A 16549-nucleotide genomic window follows, 5' to 3' on the forward strand; every position below is an offset into this window, starting at 1 on the left:
ATATCTATATCTATATATCTACACACACACACACACACACACACACACACACACACACACACACAATGGAATATTACTCAGCCAAAAAAAAGAATGAAATCTTGCTATTTGCAATGACATGGATGGAGCTAGAGTGTATTATGCTAAGTGAGATAAGTCAGTCAGAGAAAGACAAATACCATATGATTTCACTCGTGGAATTTAAGAAACAAAACAGATAAACATAGGGGAAAGGGAAAAAAAAAAACGAGAGGGAAGCAAACCATAAGAGACTCTTAACTATAGGGAACAAACTGGGGGTTGATGGAGGGGAGGTAGGCAGGGGGCATGGGCTAAATGGGTGATGGGTATTAAGGAGGACACTTATTGTGATGAGCACTGGGTGTTATTATATGTGATTAATCACTAAATTCTATACCTGAAACCAATTTTACCGTATATGTTAACTAACTAGAATTTAAATAAAAACTTGAAATTAAAAAATAAAAAATAAAGTCAGTGTCTTCTAGGCAACATATACTTGGATTCTACTTTTTTTTAAAGATTTTATTTATTTGACATCCTCCTTTTTTATACACTCTGACAATCTTTGCCTTTCAATTGGAGTGTTTAGGTCACTTACATTTAATGTGATTGTTGACATGGTTGAGTTTCGTTTTCTATTTTTCTTACCTCTTCTTTTTACTATTTTCCCCCTCTTTTTCTGCCTTCTTCCTGGATTAGTTGAATTTTTTCATGATTCCATTTTTCTCCTTTGCTGATTATGAGCTATAATTGTTGTCTTATTTTCGTTGTTGTTTTAGTGTTTGTAGATTATATCTTTAACTTATCACATTCTACCCTCAGGTGATTTTATACCACTTGATGTATTAAATAAAAACAGTATACTTCTAAATACTTATATTCATAGCATATTCCATTTCTGGTTTTCATTTATTCATGTGGATTCATATTTCCATCTGGTATTATTTTCCTATTGCTTGAAAGACTACCTTTAACATTTTTTATAGTGCAGGTCTGCTGGTGGTATATTCTTTCAGCTTTTAAAATTTCCATGTGAAGGCTCTGAGGGAGATTACATTCCATATTTCTCTCCTAGCTTCTGGCTGGCTGTCAGCAATTTTTGGCATTCTTTGGCTTGTAGACATATCACTCCAGTGTCTGCCTCTGTTTTCACATAACATGTGATATTATTTAGTCATTGTCCAAAATGTAATGTTTAATCCATAAACATTAGTTAAAAATTATAAGTATGTAATTTTGGATTGAAATTAAAAATTTTTTTTTTAATTTTTAAAGATTATTATTTATTTATTTAACAGGGATAGAGAGAGAGCACAAGTAAGCAGAGCGGCAGGCAGAGGGAGAGGGAGAAGCAGGCTCTTCACTGAACAGGGAGCCCGATGCGGGGCTCGATCCCAAGACCCTGGGATCATGACCTGAGCCGTAGGCAGCCGCTTAAATGACTAAGCCACCCAGGTGCCCCTAGATTGAAATTTTTGAAGATGCAAAGATGAAAATAATATGAAGTAAGAAAAACCAAACTATTAATTACTTAAAGTGTTCAACTCAAAAACTTTTCTTCTCTCTATAGCTGTTGGAAAGATTAGAGGCAAGCCTTTTCCATTACTCTTATTTTTTGAGACCATCTTTAGCACAAGTCATGCATGTAGACGTCCTATTGATGCAGAACTAACCCTGGAAGGAATCAAATGTGGATTATCTGAAAAACGTTTAGATTTAGTTATCAATTGGGTCACCCAGGAAAGGTAAGCAAAGTAAAGCTTTTAACTTAATTTTGATAGTTGGTTAATAAAGTTGTTTATTCTCAAGATTTCAGTAGTTTTTTATTAGTACATTATTTGAACATTTATCTCCAGTCTCTATTGAAATTAATTGGTCAAAAAGATTTACTAAGCATTCATGCAGTAATGGGGCCTAGTCACAATGAGCCCAGATCAGGAGTTGAGTAATGGCAGTTCATGGATGATTCATAACCACTTAATGGTGGATAGAAGTTGATTGGTAAGGGTAGAAAAGGATTAATCAGTATCATTGCTACTCAGAGGGATAAGGCAGGAACCTGGATCCAGATAAGTTATGGGTGCATGTAAAGAATAAATCTAGGAGAAAACTTATAAGCAGGATGGATGTGGACCAAGGTAACATTTAGAACATACAAACCATTAAGGATAGACAGGAGATGGCTTCTTGGAGTTAGGTTTCAATACAGATTGGGAGATTTGTACTAGAGCCCCCTTAGGTTAGATTCCCTAGAACCAAAGCCTCAGACAGGAATTTGAGTGTACATGATTGATAGAGGGAGGGCTTCTCCAGAAAACCATATACGGGAGTGAGTGAAACAGATTAGAAAAGAGCGTGTGTGTGTTTGGGAAGCCAAGAAAGGATGTAATCTCAGGCAAGTTCTAACCTTATAAGGCTCTGGAGCATAAACCACACCACAGGGCTATCCCCCTTGAGGCAAGGGGCCAGCCTTTTGTACCTCTCTGTTAGATTCTAATAGGGCTATGGGCTGCCTGGATGGGCATAACTTCCTAGGCATGGTGGCTCCCACCAGCGAAGGGCAATTGGATGTAGAAGAAGGGGACCTGTAAGCCATTGGCAGCCAATACCCAGAGCAGCTGGGGAAGGAGGATCTGGGCAGGACATTAAAACAGCATCTATTATAGTCAACCATTTGCACAACACCTATGTATTTGCTTTTCACCTTAATTTCACTCCGTCTAGTCCAGGATTTTGTGGGTATAATTCTGGGGGGATCTTACAAGAGGAGGGTTAGTGGGACAGCCCTTGTCACGACAATGGATCCTATGGCTGTTACTTGTTTTTTAAAACTTTATTGAGATATAATTTATATACAATAAGCGATACATATTTCAAATGTACAATTTGATGAGTTTTTGGAAAACAGCATTGTGGAGATATAATTGACATATAATAAACCATACATATTTGTAGTGTACAGTTTGACAAGTTTTGACATATGTATACACCCATGAAATCATCACCACAGCTGAGATAATCAACCTCATTCAACCCCCATTCCATCTCCAAGTAACCACTCATCTACTTCCTGTCATAATATATGAGGTTTTGTTTTCTAGAATTTTATAAAATGGAATTATATATTATATATTATTTTTTCTTCTTGGTCTGGCTCTTTCACTTATAGTTATTTTGAGATTCTTCCATATTAATTATTACTCATCTTTCTTCAGTATCCATTTTATATTCTCACTCTTACACTTCTGTTGGTCTTGATGGCTTGTCTGGTAGGATGACTGTGGTTGCCATGCCTTTATCAAACCATGATTATTGATACCCATTAACAGTTTTCATTTGGCTTGGGACTACCAAGAGCTATCCCAGTAGATTATCTGCCACCTGTAACAAGCAACTATATACTATTAAAAAACACCTACTGGGTCTTATTAAAGTTGGAGTGTCTATCCAGGGAACACCAATAACTGTTAAACTAGAGAGCTGCTTATCATGAACTGGATTCTGACAGGCTTACCAAGTCATGAGGTCAAGTGGGCTCAGAGAGTCCATCTAAAATCAGATAAAATCAAGATCATGCTCAAGCAGATCCAGAGAATACAGGTTAGCTTCAGAAATAGGTGGCCCAGAACCCATGTCAACTACCACCAACTGACTGACACTACTTCCACAGTAATGTCACACCTATGGCCTCATGCACGGGTGGGGTGACCTAAGACCAGCAGACAAGGAAGAAAAAACCCAAACTTAGCTCATGGATGGTTCAGGTTGTGTCCAGGTGATGCCAGCTTGTCACTCCATCCTTTGAAGATGGAGTAACATCCTTCAGGATGAAATGCACTCTTTAAACCAGTGACAATTACATGGTGTATCCCCAGTAGGTAGAATACTTGGGTCTGGGAGATAAAAGAGTGTCTCTGCTCAGGTATCATTCCTAGTAGCCCACATGGGGAGTATATTAATTAGGCTTCTCTAGAGAAATAGAATCAATAATATATTTAATATATTATTTTAATATATATAATACAAATATACATATATTTCCATATATCAAATTATGTGTGTATATGTATATATGTATGTGTATATAATATATATATATATAAAGAAAGAAATTGGCTCATGTGATTATGGAGGCTGGTAAGTCCCAAGATCTGCACTCAGCAAGCTAGAGACCAGCAAGCAAGAGAGCCCTCAGTGGTGTGAGTTTCAGGCTGCTCAAGACTTGAGAAAAGCCAATGTTTTCTGTTTGAGCCCAAAAGTAGGAAAAGACTGATGTCCCAGCTAAGCAGTCAAGCAGGAGTTCCCCCTTATTTGGAAGAGGGTCAGCCTTTTTGTACCATTCAGGCCTTCAACTGATTAGATGAGAGCCATCCACATTCACAAAAATCTGCTTTATTCAGTCTACCGATCCACTCTCTTTCAAGTACATCCTCATGGACTCCCAGAATAATATTTGACTAAATATCTGGGTGCTCAATGAGCCAGTCAGGATGACACATACAATTAACCATCACAGGGAGTCTGTGCTTTCCACTCCTACAACTTGAGGTTCTGTGAATCCTGGTCGACTTTGATTATCATGAGAAGGTAAGGTTATTGTTACCTAACACGGAAGAGAGGAATATGTTTGGCACTCCATTTCCCTCTTCCCATAAAGAGAGCATGGTAGTTGCACCTGAGTGCATGTCATTTACTGATAGACTCCTCCTCGAGTAATATTGTAAGGGAAGAAGTGAGATGGGATGGAGAAGGGCAAACAGCCGAGCAGGAATGTGAACTCAGGTAAAGTCTAGTGTTAGCTAGCATTACAGGGAGAGGACTACGGAGCATAAACTGTACCAGAGTTGTTTCTTTTTGAATTATAAGACTGGCCTTTTGTATTCTTTATTAGTCATCTGCTCTAGACTACTGGGGGTTGAAAGATAGGCATGATTTTCTGGATGAGGCAGCTCCAGTCAGCTGAGGGCAATTCTTTGGGGAAGGAGAGATTGGGAGCCGTTAGCAGTCAGCTGGGGAAGAGTCACTGGTCCAGTAAAGAGGACTAAAACAGTGTGTGCCTGCTTACAAAGATCAAGCTGTTCTTGCTGGGTCTATGCGGACATATGTTGGGCTCTGAGTATTGGAAGGCAGAGTGAGGAAAGGCCTTCCCGTCATCTGTCTTGTTGCCATGGCCTGCTTATTTTGCAGCCTAAGGGCTATGCTTTCTTGGCTCTGGATGTATATTGACATAGGATACATATTATAGAGTAGTCAGTTTGTGTACTACTGCCTACTGCTGCCCGTTCCAAATTCACCATTTCCCCTGCACGACGCTGGGTAGTCCCAGTCTGTCCTGGATTGATGGCACTATTGTTTACCAGTGCAGAGTATCTCTTTCCCACCCCTCTTGTTACAGCTTCACTTATTGTTCACATAATAGTTAATTATGTTTTAGGAAACTTCTTCATACATATACCTTGCTCTCCCTGCTTTGCCTCTTTCTTTTTCTGCCTGGTCACACCTACACCCTCCACAAAATGTACTTGTCAGGGAGCCCTGGAAATGGTTGAGATGTGAGAACACCATTAGAAAGTGCATGTTCATTAACACTTGTTATCAATGCAGAGACACTTCAGACAAGATTAATTTCCCTACATATACTGATGATTCTTGGCTGATTCTACCTCTTAGTTGTCAGAATTTAAATTCTTATGCAATTCCTTGACTGCATAAATTTGGACAATACCACCACTTTGAAGGATCCTGAGATGGTCTAACAGAATACTGAAGGTAATTCACATTCTTTATTCTTAGCCTCTGTCCTCTGGTCTCTGACTCCAATGACCTGGCCTCTACTACATGGCTACCTTAAAAAGTTCTACAGTTCTTTCCCTGAAGCCCTGTACAGAGCCAGCCCTAAAACAGCCTGGGTTGTAGACTAATCTTGACTCTCTTAGTCATTCTTACCTGAGGAAAGTCTGATCACTTGACACATAAAGCCTAAACTTAAGAAATGATGCTTTACTAGCATTTAGGTCTCTAAATGGCAGACACTGCTCCTAGAAGAGGAAAAATATCCTCTGACATATTAACTTTACAAACTGAACCCTACAAAATAACAGTAAGTAAATATGCATAGATTTAGTGATTATATATTACCTTTATTTTGACTTAAAAGTCTACAATCTGGTTTATAATCAAATATGCCTTAGTTTACTAGTGGAGTTAAGCATATTTTCTTTTATTAGTCATTTGTATTCTCCAGAGTCAGGCTGGAGATCAACTTTCAGAAGTCCCTGAAAGTCTTCTTAGAATTAGAAGTAGGGGTGGTCAAACCAAGAAGGGGACTTTTGGGAAAGGGAAGGAGGTAGGATGAGGTGATTGGGGGTGGGGGAAATGTGGGCAGAGGTGCCCAGGCTCATTTCCAGCCAGGTGTAGGGTGCTTGATTATGTCCCTTTCCCCCAGGGTTAGAACCCCTGTTTATCTTTCCCCTTTTTTCCTTCAGGGTCAATTCCATTCTTTTGGGGCTTGGCCCATTTCCCCCCTTTCAATAATTTTTCTTTTTCTTTTTATTTATTTTTAAAATTTTTTCTTTTTAATCATACTCTTCTTTCCTCATCATCCTTTTGGAAAGTGACAAACAGAGACACAGCAACCTCAGTCCTCAGCTCTGGCCTTCTTTCAGGTGGAACACATAATGGTGGTGACTTCTTAAAAAAATAAAACTATGGTATTAATAAGAGAAGTAATAACTAAAATACTGGTATTATCGGGCTCCTGGGTGGCTCAGATGGTTGGGCGTCTGCCTTCGGCTCAGGTCATGATCCTGGAGTCCTGGGATCGAGTCCCGCATCGGGCTCCCTGCTCCTTGGGAGCCTGCTTCTGCCTCTGCCTTTCTCTCTCTCTGCCTCTCTCTCTGTCTCTCATGAATAAATAAATAAAAAATCTTTAAAAGAAAATACTGGTATCATCTTGCTCTGGGAATACAGTCACTATAAAGACTGAAATAATTACTTGTTCAGCCTTAGAAAACACTGTGACTGTAGCTACCAAAACCTGTATTTTGGTACTAAAATGTAGAAGTCAGGTAATTCCTTAGTAAATAATTGATTTATAATCAGAAGCTGCCTTTTGATTTTAGACCCACCTCTCTCTGGCCACTCCAATAAACACAGTAGGCTTTATTTCCTGAATTTTCAGTAAACAGACATTTTGTAGGGGTTTCTGGATTTCCAGGCACCAACATTCTGTAGCTATTAAGAATATAACTAAAATAAAATTTCCATACCACCAGTGATTAGAAGTAATATCTTTAATCACACCCAAATGTGTTTTGGCTTATGCTGATCATTTCTAGGTGGAGGTAATGGGCTAGTGCAGATGGTTTGCTTCAATTTTGTTTGAAGATGGCGCATTAAAATGTGATGACAAGTAAAAAAATAAAAAAATAAAATGTGATGACAAGTGAAACCTATTCAAGTGAGCCATCTCAAAAGAACTACTTCTTCAGTCTCTCCTAATAGGGACGTCTTATAACCTTTTTTCCCCCTGTTGTTTTGTATATTTATCTATATCAATTTAAAAAAATAACACTGGTGTCACACGTTTCTTGCAAACACTTGCAAGATCTGTTACTAATTTTGAGCTAAAATTTGTTGTCACTGTCGTTAACCAACATTTAATGAATTCTTACATTCAGTAGGGTTTAGAATCTAGATAACTGCTGAGAACATTGAGATTCCCAATTATAAGAGAAGTTTTGTTTACCTTGTCATTTTAAATCCCGCCAGTCTTTTTAGGAGAGTTTTAACCGTGTTTGTAGATTTTTTAAAAACTTGAGCTCAGTTTTGCTAAAATGTCTTCCCCCAAAAGAATACATGCTGATTGTTTTTGTTCTTGTTGGTGTTAAATCTTAGATATGTTTAATTTCTCCTATATCAATTGCCTATTAACTTGGAATTCTTATAGACCATAGAAAATCCAGTTCCACTGTGCTGAATTTTTAAATATTTGAATCTCATCCACTCATCAAGAACTCTCTAAAGTATACCTATTGATCTGCTTGCTCTAGGCTCACATTTTCTGAAGAGTTGGGGGATGTGATTTGTGATTTTGGGGAACAGGATACTTACAACAAGGCCAAGTGCCTGGCTTTAGCTCAGATGATCTACAGTGACTGTGGCCTACCCAAGAAAGCTCTTCTTTGCCTATGTCAACAGGGTCAGATTCATGGGGCCATGGAATACATACAACAATTCAAGGACTTTACTTACGGTGAGTGAAACAGTCTACTTAATTGTATACATTTGACTTCTAGACTTTAATTGTAAGATCACCCATGATAGTAGGCAATATTTTGGATTTATATTATAAAGTCTCTTCTGCATACACTGATAAGTAGGTTCGTTTGTTTTTAGTAAAACCTATCTAATTTTTATTGGGTACCTACTTTGTGCCAGACTCTGGGTGGAGTATCCCCACGTCCTTCCAGCCAATCCGCACAACAGTTCCATCAGGTAGGCACTGTTAGACCCATCATACAAGTTGAGATACTGAGGCCCAGAGAGGGAAATGAGCCAAGGCTTGCACAGAGGGAACAGTGAAACAAGAGAGTGAAGTTCGTCAAGTCTGTGGTGCTGATTGAGGGTCCTGGGTAGCCGTGGCCAGCCCTATCAGAGTGGTCTTTGCCTTAAGGCCAGTTGTTCCTGAGGAGATCTTGTTTGTCTCGCATGTCTGGCAAAGGCACTGGGGACTGAGCTTGGGGCTGTCCTGGGACAGAGGGCCTCACAGCCTTGGAGAAGGTGGATGTTTGGGTGTCACTGCTTGTCTCCCTCTGAAGGACACAGTTTATTTTGCAGATATTTTAGACCATGCTATTTAAAGGATTTATTTTTTAAATAGCTGAACTTATTTGTTACATAAATGTTCTAGACTATGATAATAAGCATTAGAAATGAAGAATTAGTAAAATAATGTTCATTTCAAAATTTTGAAACACCTAGGTTGCATTTGGGCAATGATCTGAGAGCACTGTCAACCTTAGGGTAACCTTATTGAATGAGCTGATCCCTTATTTTGAGCCTAGTTCATGAGTAACCTACATATATAGGCATCCTGACATCTCCCACATTCTAGGCCTATGTCTCAATTCTGATTTGCAGGCTTTGTACCCCCAATTCTAAGAAGTTGCAAATGAAATAAAACATAGCACTTTTAGGGCATATTTTTCCAGGAAAGAGGATCATTGATGGCTGTTGAATCTGATCATTTTCAGACAATAACTTGAATTTTTTTATTTGTTATGTAACAGCACACTTGATACTATAGTTTGGCTTTTTACATGCATGATCTTACTTAATCCTTATGTTAACTATAAAGCAGGTTTTGTTATTATCCCTATTTTATAGATTAAAAAAAACTGTGTTTCCACAGAGAAGCTAAGGCTCAAAGAGATAAGTAATTTACCTACACACACATAGCAACAAAACAGAATCTGGTATAGTAGGTACTACTCAATTAATATTTGTTGAATGAATTACATATTTTATTTTTACTATCTAAGTATACAGATTCAGTTTCTGTTTTAAGTATTATTTTTCCATAGATAAGAGATTATTTTAGTCAGTTTAGACATGGAAGGAATATAGGTTTAATTACACTTAGAATTTTTATTGACTGAAATGTTAAGTTTCTGTTTTGCTTGCAAAATTTGCCTTGCATAAGTGCATAGAAACATGATTGACTCACTATCATATTGTTCTGTTCTTCTAGTAGTACATTACAATCTAAAATAATTAGATATATATTGTAATAATTTACAAAGTAATGACACTCTTATGTAATTAGAGCCTTGATGTTTATCCTCAGAATTTATTTAGCACATCATAAGATGAAAATAATAACAAGAAAAATTAAGCTTACAAAATGGAAACATTGTTTGAAAAATTACTTTCCTTATTTTACTTTTTAATGAGAAACAACCACAGCTTTCCATGGTATCATATTGGCCTTGGGGGACAGATTCATTTTGTTAAGACTTTCTGGTTTCAGAAAAAAATGTTCTCTCTTAGATTTAGACTATCAGTTATACACTTACAAATTAAAAAACCCAAACCAAAACCAAATAAAAACAGAAAAGTTCTAAGAAATTTGTTCCAAAAGCATAAGTGTGACTAAAAGAGCATGTTTTAAAAGCAAAAATTAGGGGCGCCTGGGGTGGGTGGCTCAGTTGTTAAGTGTCAGCCTTCAGCTCAGGTCATGATCCCAGGGTCTTGGGATTAAGCTCCACATCAGGCTCCCTGCTCAGTGGGAAGCCTGCTTCTCCCTCTCCCACTCCCCCTGCTTGTGTTTCCTCTCTCGCTGTGTCTCTCTCTCAAATAAATAAATAAATAAATAAATAAAATCTTTAAAAAAAAATAAAAATAAATAAAAGTAAAAATTATTTCTTCCCCCTAATAATTTTTAGAATAAAGCCTGAAATAATTTGTTTGTTCACCTTCCCATTATCATTAAACAAGTGAATATACCTATCTGGAAATTGGGTTATTCTGGATGTGAGGCTTTCAAACTTTGTGGTCTCAGGTCTCTTTTACACTTTTAAAAAGCACTGAACATCCCAAAGAGCTTTTACTTACATGGGTTATGTCTATTGATATTTATCCTATTAGACATTAAAGCAGAAAATTTAAAAATATTTATTCATTTAAAATAACAATAACAACTTAGTATTTTTATGAAAATAGTTTTGACTTTGTAGACCCTAGACCATATTTTGAGAACCAGTGCTCTAGATATTTGTGTTAAACAGATATCATACTTGGTATATAGGCCTTTATAATCTTATTAAAACAGAACATCCATGAGATAAAAAAAAATGATTAATAATATGTCAAACCAAGGAGTAATGAAATGGATTCCAAAATGTGGTAAGCGGAGGGGAAAGGTCATGAGATTTGAATTTGTGTTTTTTCTAATCAGTCAGAGACCATATCTTGCATATAGTTGAGTAAATATTGGTTAATTAATCAATTCAGGGAGAAGGCGATTTGAATACCTGATTGAATGAAGCAGAGTAAGATGTGTGAGTTATGAAATGTTGGAGGCTGGGGGTGCTATAAAGATAGCTTCACCTTAGTGGAGGCCAATTTAAGTGACCCAAATGATAAACTTCTACCTGTTCTCTAGGGAAATTTTTAAAAAATTGTTTGACTTTATTGATAATAGAATTATATTCTGTTATTCTTTGTTTCTTCTTTTACCATTTCTCTCTATATATTTATGTGTGTGTGTGCATGCCTGTGTGTATACATACATACATACATACATACAGTGCACACACATTTATTTATTATTTTGGAGGAGCATTACTATAGGTTGGAAGGTCATAGACTCTGTGGGGGGCTCAGATGAACTGTTCTACTTTATATCATGTATATAATTTTGGGAAAATTAACTTCTCTAAGCCTGTTTCCTCACTATCAATATGAGAATAATAATATCTCACTTATATTGAATATTAAATGCAATGATTTAATAGATTTAAGTTCCCAGTACAGAAATTTGTGCCTGTCAAGAGTGCAAATTACATTTATGGTAGTTCTTGAAAGGCTCTCAGAAATTATTCTGAAAACTACCTCTGTTGTGACCCAAGAAGAATATTTTTACTTGAAAAACTTTAGTAAGTTAACACAAAGTTTATAAATTTAAGAATGTAAATCATGATTGCAGTACTAGATGAACTCAATAGTTAGCTAGTATATTAAACCATATGAATTTGCTTTTTTTGGAGTCAAAAATGGTCAAATACAGGCAACTTCATATGGCTCAACCTCTAGCTACTTGAACTGGCTGATAGCTTCTTAAAGTCTTCATGTTGGAGTTTCTAAATACTTGATATTTTTAGGGAAAAAAATTGCTGAGACCCTTTTTCTGTGCAAGACACAGAAAGAAAGAAATTATACTTACTAGGAACTGGTCCAAATATGAGCAACAGGATGTAGACAAACATAATGTAGTTATTAGATGGAACTTTAGAAATTGGAGCTACCAATTCTAGCACTTTTAAGGTGCATAAACTGAGATCCAAAAGAATAAATGATTGATGGAACTGTGATCAGAGCTCAGGTTTCCTGATTGCCAGTCTAGTCCTTTCTATTCTACCACAGTTCTTTGATAATTTGTTTTTCAGGTAGTGTGTGTTTTAAGTAGTTTTCTTTCATTTTTTTGCGATGCTGAGCATGATTTTTTTTTTCCTGATTGGAGAGATTACTGTTGAGTTCATTGAGGACTTTGGAAGGATTGGAAAAAGAAGTGTTGATTGGCAGGTGTAGACATTAGCTGGTCCCAGTTTGTAGTTGCTGTATCATATTAGGATGTTGAGACATAGTTTTTTCATTTTTTGCTTTCAGATGACCTGATGCAGTTAATAAAGTTATGTCCTCACACTGAATTAATTCAGTGTCTCACTAGAGAATGGAACGGGAAACCACCATCTTTATCTTTCGGTCTTGTTATACTTCATCTGTTTTCTGTAGACATGGAAAAAGTTGGCATTAAGCTACTTCAAGAAATAAGTAAAGGTGGGAAAGGTAAGTATAGTAAAATGTTATAGAAGAGAAAGTAGTGGGTTATTTAGGGAAAGGTTCAAGATTATTATGTCTGAGTTAACTAATTTTTCCTAAGAGTTCCTTCTTGGCAGGAATTGACTTTAGGAGTTTATAAATGTAAAGCTTACCATGTCAATGATAGTCTGTCGACAATAGTATGTATTTCTTGAGGGAATTACAAAAAAGAATCTTTATGTAGCTTTAGGGGAACATCTTAATAATTATACTGGCAAACACTACTCTAAAAACTGTACATATATTAACAGATGTGTATATTTAGTAATTTTATATGTATTTAAAATGTTATTTAGACATAATCTCTCTATATTTTTATTCTTAAACCAAACACATAGGTAAATGACACTTCCATATGATGTTTACTCTGAATGTAACTCTGGAGTGGGATTAAGAATAACTAATTACATCTCACTTTTTTCTTTCCTTTCTCTAATTTAATATAGGAACTTGAGTAGATAGCTTGATTTTAAATTGTTATATGGGGTTAAAGAATGAATAAGCAAATTACATGAAAACATAGTTGGGAAGATAATTTTGAAATTATTACAGATATCAAATAAAATATTTTATTTGACAGAAAAATAATCATGGTAGAAATAAAATAATAGTGCTGACAATATTTTAAAAAGAGATCCTCTTTCATTAAGTATCATCAGTAATGCAGGTAATAGCTAAGAAATGAGTTCCCTAAATAAATATATTCCAAAGAGGGTCACCATAATTGATTTTCAAAAATAAGTAATATCATTAGTTTTCTTTAATAAACAAAATCATTCTTTTATTTCCTTTAGAAAAATATTTATTATAGAAGTCCCATCATTAAGAGGTCTCTCTCTATCCAGAGATAGGAAGGGTTTGCTAAAGAGGTTTTCAAGCCCTTGGGTCAGCACAACTAGGGAATTTATAAAAGAATTTGAAGGATCATGAAAACTAGACTTGTAGGCCCCCAGTTATGTGATAGTGTCTAGTGGTACCTTAGAGACTCTGAATAAGGCTGAGCCCTCATTCTTCATTTTTTGAGACCCCTTCCGTTTAGCCTTCAACCAAGAAGGAGATGGGAGATGAGTAGAAGTGTGGGAATGTGAGAGATAGTAGAGGGTTGAAGTGAGACATGAAAAGGTTAATGAAAGGGAGGAAGAAACTAACACTTGATTACTTACCATGAACTGGCTGAAACACTCCAGATTAAACTTATATGGATCAAGTTTAATAGTAACTTTAATAGTTGAAATGATATCCCTTTCTATTTTGGAAGAATTGCTAAGTATGAGTTTTCAAATAAGAATAAGTGCCATACTATAATATTATAATTTTTTTCCTCAGGTATAGTTGAACATCTTATGATAAATGATCCATTTTTCTCATTAGAAAACTGGCAAGAAGTGGCAAATATATGTATACAGAATGGCTTTGACAAATTATCTCACGACATCATGTCCATCCTTCAATCTCAGGCTGGCATAACAGAAATTTCTGAAGAGGATGATACAGTCAACTTAATGGAACATGTTTTTTGGTAGTTCCATGTCTCAACCAGTTGAGGGAGCTTATATAACATTTTATGTGTATTGGTTGGGCAAGCTGGTTTTGGCATAACTAACTTATAAATAAATCTAAAGTATGAAGCTCTCAGAAATAAATCATGCTGTTTTTGTTATGATGATTTGTCCTTGAAACATTTATACCGTTGCTTTCTTTTTTCCATATGATCATTTCTGATATTGAATCTTGATAAAATCCAAGAATATAATTTTGTATAAAACTCAGTTTAGGCAGTTCTATCTAAGGGCATAAGCTAATATCTAGATATATTCCTTTCTGGGGATCTAGTTTTATAGTAAGAACTGAGGAAGGTGTGAACAGTATCCTGTCAGACTAATTTCCCAAATAACAAATGCTTTGAGACTGATTTTTAACAAGAAAGGCAGGATGTAATTTCAAGGTTGGACTCACTGGTGAAAACCTACAGTATAGTAATTTTATACTACTGATTTAAAGATGTGTCCCTTGCTTTGGTATATGTAAATGGCAAATGCTAGACTTCTACTATAAAAGTTAGGAATCTTAGCATGTTCTTACCTAGAGAGAAGACCAGCCAAATTTTGCATGAAGTAGAACTGAGATGCCTGTAGGTATGGAAAATATGTCATGAGAAGTGGTTTTGGATGATTTCAAATGTCTGAATAAGTATGTGATGGAATACTAAGAGTTCTGTGTCATGGTCAGGTAGGATATTCAAAATATTTAGTGATCAGTTTGTCACGGGCACCCCCAGTCAAACAGAACAGATAATCATAACAACTTTCAGCCCTTATGCCATACCAGCTGAATGTCAGCCTTGATCACGGAACATGGTAACAATGGAGCTGCTATTAGGTGGAGTCAGAGTAAAAAGTCACCTTTTCCCCTACTAGAGTGTCTGTTTTTTACTTTATAGCGGACAGAATATGAACTTGGAATCAGACAGCCTTGTATTCAAATTTTGGTCTTACCTCTTCCTCTTTGCAAAATGTGGGCAGTAATACTTCCTCTAAAGCTTTGTCATGAGGATTAGTGATATATGTGTGTAATAAAAGTATATAACATAATGAATGAATTTCGTAGAAGATAACTTATTTGTATGTAAGTCCCAGAAATACATATTCCTGTTCTTGGCTTATACTTACTAAATCCCACATATCTATCCATTTGTATTTATGTAATTATCCTTCTTTGGAGTATTTGATATGTTGACATACCTTTATTGAGCTATCTGTCCACGCTTATATTAGGATTGCTTGGCTTATTTTACAAATCCTGGTCTTGTACATTCTATGGGTTTGGACAAATTTATAATGACAAGTATCCACTGTTACAGCATCAGAATAGTTTCACTGTCCTAAAAATCCTCTGTGCTCTACCTATTCATTCCCCATGGCCGAAGATCACATAGCAGAGGTCATGATAAACTAAATTTCTGATTAGGTGTTCTTTCTACTATGCCAGCGAAAGAGAGGAAAAACATTTCTTCCAGACTGATGTCAGAAAGATTTACTTGTACTTACACGTTTATCATTTATCAAAATGAATTTCCATTAATTTCATCTATTTGGAAAGGTTTAGAGGTTTTCTGAAACAAAAATTTAATCTAATGAAAAGTTTTAACATTTAGGACTTTTTCTAAATCCTGGATTAGTTAAGAAATAACCATTATATTCAATCACTTTTTTATTTTTTTTATTTCTTATTTATTTATTTATTTTAAAGTTTTATTTATTTATTTGAGAGAGAGAATGAGAGACAGAGAGTACAAGAGGGAAGAGGGTCAGAGGGAGAAGCAGACTCCCTGCTGAGCAGGGAGCCTGATGTGGGACTCGATCCCGGGACTCCAGGATCATGACCTGAGCCGAAGGCAGTCGCTTAACCAACTGAGCCACCCAGGCGCCCTCAATCACTTTTTTAAACTTAACAGATGAAAATGTTACTTTTTAATTGCCTTCAACTCTGTTAGACTGCTAAAGCATAAGTTAAGTTAAAAATCAAAGTCAGTCCTCATTGGTTATTTTTTTTTTAACTTTCTCCATTTCATGGAAATTTCTTCCATTCCTTCTCCGAAAAAAACCAATTTTTTTTCTTCAAGTTTTTATTTAAATTCCAGTTAGTTAACATACAGTGTAATCTTAGTTCCGGGTGGAAAAAAACAGCATTTTAACAAAGTTGAACCACTGTAGCACTACTGAACATATAAAGTTGTCAATTTGCTAGTAGTTATAATTTGTATTTTGAAAGGTACTGAATAAAGGTACTATTATTTATGTAGCAATCTCCTTTTGTTTCTTTTTTTATTGTTAGTTATCTAAGGTAGCCTACATGTCTTGGAATCTGTGTCAATCTCTCCTTGATGTTCTTTTCTTAAACTCCAAACTGAAGGTCACTCAAGTTA

At 35.9% G+C, this 16549-nt stretch overlaps 1 protein-coding gene across 4 annotated transcripts in view; it reads left to right on the top strand.

Moving 5' to 3' along the window:
- The window catches only part of CLHC1 (clathrin heavy chain linker domain containing 1), a 38066-nt gene extending 22849 nt beyond the window's left edge, over nt 1–15217 (top strand). For 3 of the 4 annotated variants that reach the window (XM_025868828.2, XM_025868827.2, XM_073897697.1), the window contains 4 exons: nt 1595–1769; nt 8076–8278; nt 12412–12591; nt 13951–15217. In XM_025868828.2, coding sequence (XP_025724613.1) covers nt 1595–1769; nt 8076–8278; nt 12412–12591; nt 13951–14147 — 755 coding nt within the window. In that variant the 3' untranslated portion in view covers nt 14148–15217. The remainder of the gene's footprint in view (nt 1–1594; nt 1770–8075; nt 8279–12411; nt 12592–13950) is intronic. The other variant, XM_073897696.1, reaches the window with a different exon arrangement.
- The last annotated feature ends 1332 nt before the right edge of the window (nt 15218–16549 follow it).

This window comes from Callorhinus ursinus, unplaced genomic scaffold (genome assembly GCF_003265705.2).
Source record: "Callorhinus ursinus isolate GAN/ISIS: 27379988/994484 unplaced genomic scaffold, GSC_fseal_2.0 scaffold10, whole genome shotgun sequence".
In the NCBI taxonomy this organism is placed as follows: Eukaryota; Metazoa; Chordata; class Mammalia; order Carnivora; family Otariidae; genus Callorhinus; species Callorhinus ursinus.